This window comes from Vicia villosa, unplaced genomic scaffold (assembly GCF_029867415.1).
Source record: "Vicia villosa cultivar HV-30 ecotype Madison, WI unplaced genomic scaffold, Vvil1.0 ctg.002678F_1_1, whole genome shotgun sequence".
In the NCBI taxonomy this organism is placed as follows: domain Eukaryota; kingdom Viridiplantae; phylum Streptophyta; class Magnoliopsida; order Fabales; family Fabaceae; genus Vicia; species Vicia villosa.
In genome coordinates this window covers 107,355-119,766 of record NW_026706000.1, presented here as the reverse complement: position 1 = coordinate 119,766, position 12,412 = coordinate 107,355, and the positions used below count along the sequence as shown (strand labels likewise).

At 37.3% G+C, this 12,412-nt stretch overlaps 1 protein-coding gene across 1 annotated transcript; it reads right to left on the bottom strand.

The window, feature by feature from the left end:
* Positions 1-383: 383 nt before the first annotated feature.
* On the bottom strand, positions 384-11,831 carry LOC131639515 (uncharacterized). The gene is made up of 3 exons (XM_058910004.1): positions 11,766-11,831; positions 11,280-11,642; positions 384-515 (listed from the first exon to the last, which is right to left on the bottom strand). Exons 1-3 carry the CDS (start codon positions 11,829-11,831, stop codon positions 384-386), a joined length of 561 nt encoding a protein of 186 aa, XP_058765987.1.
* Between the last annotated feature and the right edge of the window lie 581 nt (positions 11,832-12,412).

Here is a 12,412-nt window from a genome sequence, read left to right as displayed (position 1 = left end):
ATTCTAAACCATTTATCTTGCCACGGTTTATTTCTGTATCATTACATAAATATGTCATTATATATATATATATATATATATATATATATATATATATATATATATATATATATATCAATATAAAATTAACAATAATATTGATGATTAGAATTTAATTAATTACAAGCAAATTAACATTAAGGTCAAAAGTAAGTTTTTTTTGTAGTGCCACTAATAATAGTTGGATACTAATTAAGTTTTGATGTCATCCCAAATTCAAAATTCAAAACAACCATGGAATTCAAAACAAGAGCTAAATTAAACACAAGTTTCTCTCAAAGAGTCATCCCAAAATAACAAAAAAAAGTTCTAAGACCTAGCTAGCTAGATAATATAAAACACAACTATTCTTCTAGATCTTCTCCACCATCTTTGGCACAACCTTCTTCCACATCTTCAGCACAACCTTCTTCCACATCTTCATGATCATCACAAGCTTCTTCCATATCTTCATCACAATCTTGTTCGTCTCCACCCTGCAATAAACATCATTCCAAACATCATTCAGCATTCATAAGTGTACTTGGAACAAAATTAATAGAATTTATAAGTGTACTTGTCCAGCATTCTATATTATTTAGAATTTATAAGTGTACTTGGAACAAAATCATTAGAATTACTAGTCATGGTTGTGCAACAGAATCATGAATCAAAAGAAAGAGAGTTTTAGGTCATCACCACCAGAATCATACAACTATTTCAGTATCATACACCTATTTCATACACCTATTTCAGAATCATACTATTTCAGAATCATACACCTATTTCATACACCTATTTCAGAATCAAACTATTTCAGACAAATCACCAAACCAATCACCAAACAAATCACCAAACCAAATTCATACACCTATTACATTCTCATAAAACCCACTGCCAAACAAATCACCAAACCACATTCATATGAACATGCATAACACCAATCCATGTCAGTCCATCATTTACCCAATTCCAATTCCATTCATTCATAGCTACTGCACATACATGATTCAATTCATTCAGAGTATTCAACTCATTCTAAGTCCATTATTAGCATTTCAATACCCTAAGTTATTCATACATGAATCAAATTTCCCTATAAAACCAGCCTAACTGTCATTCATGAAGGATAGAAAAACACTTAGAAAGGGGGGGGGGGATTGAATAAGTGTGACTTAAAATCTTGAGCGATAAAAATAAAATGCACAATTATTTTTATCCTGGTTCGCTGTTAACGAAGCTACTCCAGTCCACCCCCGCAGAGATGATTTACCTCAACTGAGGATTTAATCCACTAATCGCACGGATTACAATGGTTTTCCACTTAGCCGCAACTAAGTCTTCCAGAGTCTTCTGATCACAACCTGATCACTCCAGGAACAACTGCTTAGTTCACTCCTAAGACTTTTCTAGAGTCTACTGATCAACACGATCACTCTAGGCTTAGTTCACTCCTAAGACTTTCTGCTCAGCCAACTGCCAAGACTTCCTGCTCAGCCAACTGCCAAGACTTCCTGCTCAGCTAACTGCTAAGACTTCCTAGAGTATACTGATCAACTGATCACTCTAGTTCCTTACAACTTAATGTAATCTATTCAAGAGTTTACAAATGCTTCTTAAAAGCGATAATCACAACTGTGATATTTCTCTTACAATTTAAGCTTAATCTCACTAAGATATTACAACAGCAATGTAGTGAGCTTTGATGAAGATGAAGATTCTGAGTTTTGATTTGAACAGAGTTTCAGCAAGTGAATTTGAATTGTATTGGTGCGAAAATCGTTAACCTTGCTTCTCATCAGAACTTCATATTTATAGGCGTTGAGAAGATGACCGTTGAATGCATTTAATGCTTTGCGTGTTCCGTACAGCTTTGCATTTAATGTTATACGCTTTTGTCAACTACCTCGAGCCTTGTTCACGCTGTGTCTACTGACGTAGCCTTTAGTAGCTTTAACGTTCCTTTTGTCAGTCAGCGTAGTCTGCCACGTGTACTTCCTTCTGATCTGATGTTTGTGAATACGACGTTTGAATATCATCAGAGTCAAACAGCTTGGTGCACAGCATCTTCTGATCTTCTGACCTTGAAGTGCTTCTGAGCGTGATACCATCTTCTGATCTTCAGTGCTTCTGATCTCATGTTCTTCTGATGCTTCCATAGACCCATGTTCTGATTCTGCTTCGACCATCTTCTGATGTCTTGCCAGACCATGTTCTGATGTTGCATGCTGAACCATTTGAGACACATCTTCTGAGCGCTGAATTATGCGTACTCTTTATATATATTTCCTGAAAGGGAAATTGCATTGGATTAGAGTACCATATTATCTTAAGCAAAATTCATATTATTGTTATCATCAAAACTAAGATAATTGATAAGAACAAATCTTGTTCTAACAATCTCCCCCTTTTTGATGATGACAAAAACATATATAAATGATATGAATTTGCGATCAGAAAGAGTAGACGGCAAAAGACAAATTACACAGCTATAGCATAAGCATATGAATATGTCTCCTGAGATTAACAATCTCCCCCTGAGATAAATAATCTCCCCCTAAAATAAATACTCGAAGAACTTTAATAAAAGACTTCCCTGATTATTTCGGTAGAGACGATCATATGAGCTTCTGCCTTCAGAGAATCCATAGCTTCTGACTTCTGCTTCCATTGGACAGCTTCAGAACTTGAATTTCTTTGATCTTCAGAACATTCACAGCTTCTGACTTCTGCTTCCATTCAGGACAGCTTCAGAACTTGAATTTCTTTGATCTTCAGAACATTCACAGCTTCTGACTTCTGCTTCCATTCAGGACAGCTTCAGAACTTGAATTTCTGGATCTTTTAGAACATTCACATCTTCTGATTTCTGCTTCCCTCGGATAGCTTCAGAACTTTGAATGTCTACTGACATCACTTCATGCTAGATTTGTATCAGAACATTGTTGAATGTACCAGAGCATCATTTGAGCATCTCTACATCCTGAAATGTTACAGAACAAAAACTAAACGACAAAAGTCAGCATGAACGAGTTAGAACATAAAGTGTATATTCAAATACATGATATGTATCAGAGCCAAATGTATCAGAGCATTTTAGGCTAAAAACATGTATCAGAGCAAATAATGTATCAAAGCCATAACATTATGTGTATCAGGGCAAATAGAATTTTGTCAGAACAGGAATGTTCAAATTCTATTATCAGTGCTTCTGATTCATTCTTCTTTCTTGCTTCTGATCTCTGAAGCTTGACAGCACTCAGCTTGCTTCAGTTTCAATGGTTTTGCTTCTAGTGTTTGCTTTGAAGATTCACTTCACTTCTTTGTACCTGCAAAACACTTAAACCATATAGAACTTGCAGTTCATGTTAGTGAATGTGTGGGAGCCTTTACCCAGCAACTGATAGATTTAATCAAATCATTTATCATTTATCTTTCTCCCCCTTTTTGTCATAACATCAAAAAGTATATATAAAAAGATTCAGATGTATAAAACGACAAAAGAAAACATTTACTGGAATGTAAAACACAAGGAAACTTTTTCATTGATAAATCAAAAAAAGATTACAAAAGATGTGCAACAAAGAAAAATAAAACTACTGAGACCAAATCCTAGGACCCTAGCTAAGACCACGTCTGTGCCAGCATGCCATGAAGGAGTGAAACGCCTCATTGACTGCTTTTAGGGCTTTCAGGCGAGGGATCAGGGAGACTTGGTCCTGCAGCAGATCTTCCACCACCTTTTCCAGAGACAACATCCTCAGCGGGTGAAGATGAAGAGATGTCTTCAGAAGAGATTAAGGGAGAGGAAAAATCAGAGGAAGCTGAGTCTTGAAGGTCGAGAGATGAGGAAGAAGATGGAGATGATGGAGGGCTTTCACCAGGAGGATGAAACACACGTCTAGAATAATTTCCAGACAGCATTGCTTCGAAAGGATTCACCTTGAGAGGATCATAGGTGATTTTGATCTTTTTGGGTTTGGAAGGTGAAGTTTCAACAGCTTTTCGTTTGTTGTTTCTATCATTCTCATTATTTGCTGGTTTTGAAGAAGAATTCATGATGAGTTTGCAGAAAAGAAAAAAAAAATGAACAGGTAGGGTTTGATAAGGAAGAGAGGGAGAGACAATCTTTAAGAAGGAAACAAGGAGATAGGAAACCGAAAACCATTTTGAAGAGTATTTAAAGGAAAATAAAATGAAACGAATGATGAAAAGCATTTAATGTTACGTGACGTGAGGAGAGATAATAAAAACAAATGAAGTGACTGGCACAGTTACCTATGGTCGGCGTCCCTTCAACTGCACGCGCGCTTATCCATGAATAGTAACGGCAGGTTTACCATCCCGAGATAAAGCGAAACAGCTGTTTTGCTGTACAAGATGTTCTGAATCAACTTAGACAATGAAACGTTAGTAATAACCGAATCATAATTTCTAAACGAATTCAATCGGAACTTCTGATTAAAAAAAATGTTCCACATTCATTTCAGAAGATACTCATACATGAGAAATTCTCATCTTCTCATTCTGGGCATAAATCCATACTGATGTTCTTCAGAATGAACTTAAACCTATCTTCAGCCAGGGGTTTTGTAAAGATATCAGCCCATTGATGGTCTGTATCAACAAAGTTTAAAGATATAACACCCTTCTGAACATAGTCCCTTATGAAATGATGTTTTATCTCAATATGTTTAGCTTTTGAATGAAGAATAGGATTCTTAGATAAACATATAGCAGAAGTATTATCACAGAATATAGGAATGTTACTCTCAAATATCTGATAATCTTCTAACTGACTTTTCATCCAGAGCATCTGTGTACTACAACCAGCAGCTGCGACATATTCTGCTTCTGTGGTTGATAGAGCAATGGTTGCTTGCTTCTTGCTGTACCAGGAGATTAAGTGACTTCCAAGAAATTGGCAACTTCCTGAAGTACTTTTTCTTTCAATTCTGTCTCCAGCATAATCAGCATCGCAGAATCCTACTAAGTTGTATTCTTTAGATTTTCTGTAAACTAAACCAACATTAGTAGTACCTTTCAGATACCTTAGAATCCTCTTAACAGCAGTTAAATGAGATTCTCTAGGATCCGATTGGAATCTAGCACACAAACAAACACTGAACAGAATGTCAGGTCTAGAAGCAGTCAGATATAGAAGAGATCCAATCATACCTCTGTATAGCTTCTGATCTACCTTCTTACTTACCTCATCCTTACCTAGGATGCATGTTGGATGCATAGGAGTTTTGGCTTCTTTGCAGTCTAGAAGATTGAACTTCTTCAGAAGTTCCTTCACATACTTGGTTTGGTGAACATACGTTCCTTCTGATGTTTGATTTATTTGTATTCCAAGGAAATACTTGAGTTCTCCCATCATGCTCATTTCAAACTCAGCCTGCATAGACTTAGCAAACTCCTTTCCAAGTGTAGCATTAGATGTTCCAAAAATAATATCATCTACATATATTTGACAAATTAAAATATCCTTTTCAAAGGTTTTACAAAAGAGAGTAGTGTCCACTTTTCCTCTAGTGAAACCATTATCTAGAAGGAAAGAACTTAAGCGTTCATACCAAGCTCTGGGAGCCTGTTTCAATCCATACAATGATTTCTTAAGTTTAAAAACATGATTAGGAGACATAGAGTCTTCAAAACCAGGAGGTTGATGGACATAAACTTCTTCATCTATATAACCATTTAAGAAGGCACTCTTAACATCCATCTGATAGAGAGTGATGTTATGTTGAGTGGCAAAAGAAATTAATAGACGAATAGACTCTAACCTGGCCACTGGTGCAAAGGTTTCTGTGTAGTCAATCCCTTCTTGCTGACTATAACCCTGAGCCACCAGTCTGGCTTTGTTCCTTACCACTTCACCTTTCTCGCTAAGCTTGTTTCTGAAGACCCATTTTGTACCAATTATGTTGAATCCATCTGGTCTAGGGACAAGATCCCAAACATCATTCCTTGTAAACTGATTTAGTTCTTCTTGCATAGCAATTATCCAGTCTGGATCTTCTAGAGCATGATCAACAGAAGTTGGCTCGATCAAAGATACAAGACCTAATTGACAGTCTGCATTGTTCCTAAGGAATGCTCTTGTTCTGATTGGATCATCCTTCTTTCCAAGAATGACATCTTCTGAATGACCAGAGATGAGTCTGGATGATCTTCTGACAGATGGTTCTTCAGAAATACTTAGATCCTCCAGAGAAGCTGTTACTTGATCTTCAGATTCTTTGCTTCTGAGGAGCTCTGCTTCTGATGCGTTGCTTCTTGGCTCAACAACTTCTGATATGTCAATATCACAACCTGCAAAATTATCAACTTGCTTTGGTTTTTCAGAACCAAGCTTATCATCAAACCTGATATTGATTGATTCTTCTACAACCAATGTTTCAGTATTGTATACCCTGTAGCCTTTTGAGCGTTCAGAATATCCAAGAAGGAAACACTTTTGAGCTTTGGAATCAAACTTACCAAGATGATCTTTAGTGTTCAGAATAAAGCATACACATCCAAAAGGATGGAAATATGAAATGTTGGGCTTTCTATTCTTCCACAATTCATAGGGAGTCTTGTTTAGAATAGGTCTGATAGAGATTCTATTCTGAATATAACATGCAGTGTTTATTGCTTCTGCCCAGAAATGCTTAGCCATATTGGTTTCATTGATCATGGTTCTGGCCATTTCTTGAAGAGTCCTATTCTTTCGTTCTACAACCCCATTTTGCTGTGGAGTTCTAGGACAAGAGAAATCATGGGCAATACCATTTTCTTTGAAGAATTCTTCAAAGGATTTGTTCTCAAATTCACCACCATGATCACTTCTGACCTTTATGATTTTACACTCTTTTTCAGATTGAATCTGAATGCAGAAATCAAAGAACACTGAATGAGTCTCATCCTTGTGTTTTAAGAATTTTACCCATGTCCAGCGGCTATAATCATCTACGATGACTAATCCATATTTCTTTCCTCTGACAGATGCTGTTTTGACTGGTCCAAACAGATCAATGTGCAAGAGTTCTAATGGCCTTGAGGTAGAAACAACATTCTTAGACTTGAATGCAGGTTTGGAGAACTTGCCCTTCTGACATGCTTCACAAAGAGCATCTGATTGGAATTTCAGATTAGGGAGTCCTCTGACAAGATTCAGTTTGTTAATTTGAGAGATCTTTCTCAAACTAGCATGACCTAATCTCCTGTGCCAGACCCACTGCTCTTCAGAAACAGACATAAGACAAGTCACCTTCTGACTCATAAGATCTTGCAGATCTGTCTTATAAATGTTGCTCTTCCTCTTGCCTGTAAATAGGATTGAGCCATCCTTCTGATTTACAGCCTTGCAAGACTCTTGATTAAAGATTATATCATAACCATTGTCACTTAATTGACTGATAGATAAAAGGTTATGTGTTAATCCTTCTACAAGAAGTACATTAGAGATGGAAGGAGAGTTACCAGATTTTATAGTTCCAGAGCCAATTATCTTGCCCTTCTGATCTCCTCCGAACTTGACTTCTCCTCCAGACTTAAGCACCAGGTCTTGGAACATAGACCTTCTTCCTGTCATGTGTCGCGAGCATCCAGAGTCCAGGTACCATGACATGTTGTGCTTTGTCCTTCTTGCAGCCAAGGATATCTGCAATAGGAATAATCTTATCCTTAGGTACCCACATCTTTTTGGGTCCTTTCTTGTTAGATTTTCTCAAGTTCTGATTGAACTTGGGTTTAACATTGTAAGCAATAGGAGGAACAGCATGATAAATCTTAATGTGAGTTTCATGATATTTCCTAGGTTGTGTCACATGCTTCTTAGTGTGTGTAGTGTGAAAACTTTGTGCATGTGAGGTGTGCCTAATATCATGTGAGTGGCCATACTTGAACTGATCATACAATGGCTTGTATGTAATTTTCATTTCATCAACAGGTTCAAGTTTGTATGGGGTTTCACCCTCATAACCAATGCCAACTCTTTTGTTTCCAGACACAGCATATATCATAGAAGCTAGCTGACTTCTGCCAATACTTCTAGATAAGAACTTTCTGAAACTTAAATCATATTCTTTCAGAATATGGTTCAGACTAGGAGTGGATTTTTCTGAATCAGAAGGAGATCCAACATTATTGGATAATTTTAAAAGTTTTTCCTTTAATTCAGAATTCTCCAACTCAAGCTTCTTTGTTTCAAATTCAAATTGCTTTTTCAGCTTTTTGTATTTGAGACTGATCTGAGACTTGAGTTCCAGAAGTTCAGTTAGACCGGAAACTAACTCATCTCTAGTAAGTTCAGAAAATACCTCTTCAGAATCTGATTCTGATGTAGATTCTGATCCGTCATCTTCTGTCGCCATCAGCGCACAGTTGGCCTGCTCATCTTCTGAATCATCTTCTGACTCATCCCAGGTTGCCATAAGACCTTTCTTCTTATGAAACTTTTTCTTGGGACTTTCCTTTTGAAGATTTGGACATTCATTCTTGTAGTGTCCAGGCTCATTGCATTCATAGCACATGACCTTCTTCTTGTCAAATCTTCTTTCATCAGAAGATTCTCCACGTTCAAATTTCCTTGAACTTCTGAAGCCTCTGAACTTCCTTTGCTTGGTCTTCCAGGGTTGGTTTAGCCTTCTGGAAATCATGGACAGTTCATCTTCTTCTTCAGATTCTGATTCTTCAGGATCTTCTTCTCTAGCCTGAAAAGCGTTAGTGCATTTCTTGATATTAGATTTTAATGCAATAGACTTACCTTTCTTTTGAGGCTCATTTGCGTCCAGCTCAATCTCATGGCTTCTCAAGGCACTGATAAGCTCTTCCAGAGAAACTTCATTCAGATTCTTCGCAATCTTGAATGCAGTCACCATCGGACCCCATCTTCTGGGTAAGCTTCTGATGATCTTCTTTACATGATCAGCCTTGGTGTATCCTTTGTCAAGAACTCTCAATCCAGCAGTCAGAGTTTGAAATCTCGAAAACATCTTTTCAATGTCTTCATCATCCTCCATCTTGAAGGCTTCATACTTCTGGATTAAGGCAAGAGCTTTTGTCTCCTTGACTTGAGCATTTCCTTCATGAGTCATTTTCAAGGACTCATATATGTCATAGGCCGTTTCCCTGTTAGATATCTTCTCATACTCAGCATGAGAGATAGCATTCAGCAAAACAGTTCTACATTTATGATGATTCCTGAAAAGCTTCTTTTGGTCATCATTCATTTCTTGCCTTGACAGCTTCACGCCTCTGGCATTTACTGGATGTTTGTAACCATCCATCAGAAGATCCCATAGATCACCATCTAGACCCAGAAAGTAACTCTCCAGTTTATCTTTCCAGTATTCAAAGTTTTCACCATCAAATACTGGCGGTCTAGTATAACCATTGTTACCGTTGTATTGCTCAGCAGAGCCAGATGTAGATGCAGGTGTAGGTATAGTCCTTTCACTTTCATCAACCATCTTTTAAATGAAGCGTTTTTCTCTTCCTGAATCTTTTCTAAACACGGTTAAGTGCTTGCACCTTAGAACCGGCGCTCTGATACCAATTGAAGGATAGAAAAACACTTAGAAAGGGGGGGGGGGATTGAATAAGTGTGACTTAAAATCTTGAGCGATAAAAATAAAATGCACAATTATTTTTATCCTGGTTCGCTGTTAACGAAGCTACTCCAGTCCACCCCCGCAGAGATGATTTACCTCAACTGAGGATTTAATCCACTAATCGCACGGATTACAATGGTTTTCCACTTAGCCGCAACTAAGTCTTCCAGAGTCTTCTGATCACAACCTGATCACTCCAGGAACAACTGCTTAGTTCACTCCTAAGACTTTTCTAGAGTCTACTGATCAACACGATCACTCTAGGCTTAGTTCACTCCTAAGACTTTCTGCTCAGCCAACTGCCAAGACTTCCTGCTCAGCCAACTGCCAAGACTTCCTGCTCAGCTAACTGCTAAGACTTCCTAGAGTATACTGATCAACTGATCACTCTAGTTCCTTACAACTTAATGTAATCTATTCAAGAGTTTACAAATGCTTCTTAAAAGCGATAATCACAACTGTGATATTTCTCTTACAATTTAAGCTTAATCTCACTAAGATATTACAACAGCAATGTAGTGAGCTTTGATGAAGATGAAGATTCTGAGTTTTGATTTGAACAGAGTTTCAGCAAGTGAATTTGAATTGTATTGGTGCGAAAATCGTTAACCTTGCTTCTCATCAGAACTTCATATTTATAGGCGTTGAGAAGATGACCGTTGAATGCATTTAATGCTTTGCGTGTTCCGTACAGCTTTGCATTTAATGTTATACGCTTTTGTCAACTACCTCGAGCCTTGTTCACGCTGTGTCTACTGACGTAGCCTTTAGTAGCTTTAACGTTCCTTTTGTCAGTCAGCGTAGTCTGCCACGTGTACTTCCTTCTGATCTGATGTTTGTGAATACGACGTTTGAATATCATCAGAGTCAAACAGCTTGGTGCACAGCATCTTCTGATCTTCTGACCTTGAAGTGCTTCTGAGCGTGATACCATCTTCTGATCTTCAGTGCTTCTGATCTCATGTTCTTCTGATGCTTCCATAGACCCATGTTCTGATTCTGCTTCGACCATCTTCTGATGTCTTGCCAGACCATGTTCTGATGTTGCATGCTGAACCATTTGAGACACATCTTCTGAGCGCTGAATTATGCGTACTCTTTATATATATTTCCTGAAAGGGAAATTGCATTGGATTAGAGTACCATATTATCTTAAGCAAAATTCATATTATTGTTATCATCAAAACTAAGATAATTGATAAGAACAAATCTTGTTCTAACAATTCAGTCATAACAAGGATTCAGAAAACACAGTCTGAATCCAGCAGAAAACACTTTAGGTGTAATTTGGAATTTCAAGCAGAAAACACAGTCTGAATCCAGCAGAAAACACTTGCCATCAAAACCAACAAAACCAGCAGAAAACAATGAAATAGGCATATACATTCAGAATTTCAAGCACAGTATGAATTCATAATTATTTCACAATAGATCATGGTAGCCCTGCACTTGTTCATCCATGACAACCATACAATTTCAGAATAACACACTTGTTCACAATATGATCTTGAGCTACATTCTACAGTGCCCTATACAGTTTCTAATTCTTGATAATTCAGTTTCTAATTCAGTTTCAGTTTCTAATTCTTGATAATTATAAGGAAACTTAGAGGTATACTACATTTATCATGGTACTAAATTTTGTAGTTTAGAGTATACCTGTTCGCAATGCGGAATATGAGTTGATGTAGACGAATGTGGATCAGCAGGAGCAGCAGTAGAACTAATGGGACAACCCATAGCAGTTGCCATCAAATTAGAGATCTCCTCGTCGCTCATATGTGGGTTTTGTTGCTTTGTCATTGTCTTAAATAGGGCCTTCATACCATCCATCTCCCTCTTCATGCCAGCCACTTCATCATTATGCTGCTTTTTAATAACCAGAATTTCTTCTTTTCTTTTAAGCATAGTAGGTGTTATTGTTCTTCCATAGCAACGAAGTCGTCCAGATTTTTCTTTCCCAAACAAGGAGCTAAATGTCTCAGATTCAGTTGAATTCTGAACTGATTCTTGAAGCTTAGACTAATTAAAAAATATTCACATTAGAAAAAGACATAATTTGCTAATAGCCTAGTTTCTCAATTTCTTTCAAATGTTGATTAAAGGCAAATGTTGATTAAAGGCATAATCAAATAGAAAACTTACAATTACACTTGAAGTTTCCTCATCCGGCTGTTTTCCTTTTCGAATTTGTCGAGTCTCAATGAACATCTCTGCCTGGCTAACTTCCTTTCCGTCCTCTTTCTTAGCACGCTACATTGGTTGATAATAAACACATCAAAAGATGAATCACTCAACCAATACATAATTGTAAATTGAAGGATGTATAAACACCCTCTTCTTCATACCATCTCATTGACTCAGCTGTCTTTGAACACATGAACAACCTTTGTAGTCTAGGAATCAACGGAAAGTGCCTCAAAACTTTTGCAGGAACTCTACAGTCATTTTTTGGTTGCTCAGACTCGCATCCTTCAGTTGCAGCATTTTTTTCCACCGTGAAGCTTCACAAATAGTGCAAGAATTGTCCTTTTCATGCTCCTTCCAAAATAGCATGCAATCGTTTGGGCATGCATCTATCTTCTTATAATCAAGGCCTAAACCACTTATCATGGCTTTTGTCTTGTAAAATGATACCGGAATGTTCAAATCAGGCATTGCTTCTTTCAACAATTCTAATAGGGCAGTGAATGACGTATTGCTTCAGCCGTGGAGACATTTCAACAAGTAGAGTCGAATCGTGAATGATAACGAAGAGAAGTCTTTACATCCAGGGTACAGTTCTTGTTCCG

Bases quoted from the DNA above. Each gene is read 5' to 3' on its own strand.
- LOC131639515 (XM_058910004.1), bottom strand. From the start codon at position 11,831: ATGTTCATTGAGACTCGACAAATTCGAAAAGGAAAACAGCCGGATGAG. The intron at 11,643-11,765 runs GTAAGTTTTCTA...TTTTTTAATTAG, and splicing joins AGGAAACTTCAAGTGTAATT to TCTAAGCTTCAAGAATCAGT. The intron at 516-11,279 runs GTATACTCTAAA...TGTTTATTGCAG, and splicing joins ATATTCCGCATTGCGAACAG to GGTGGAGACGAACAAGATTG.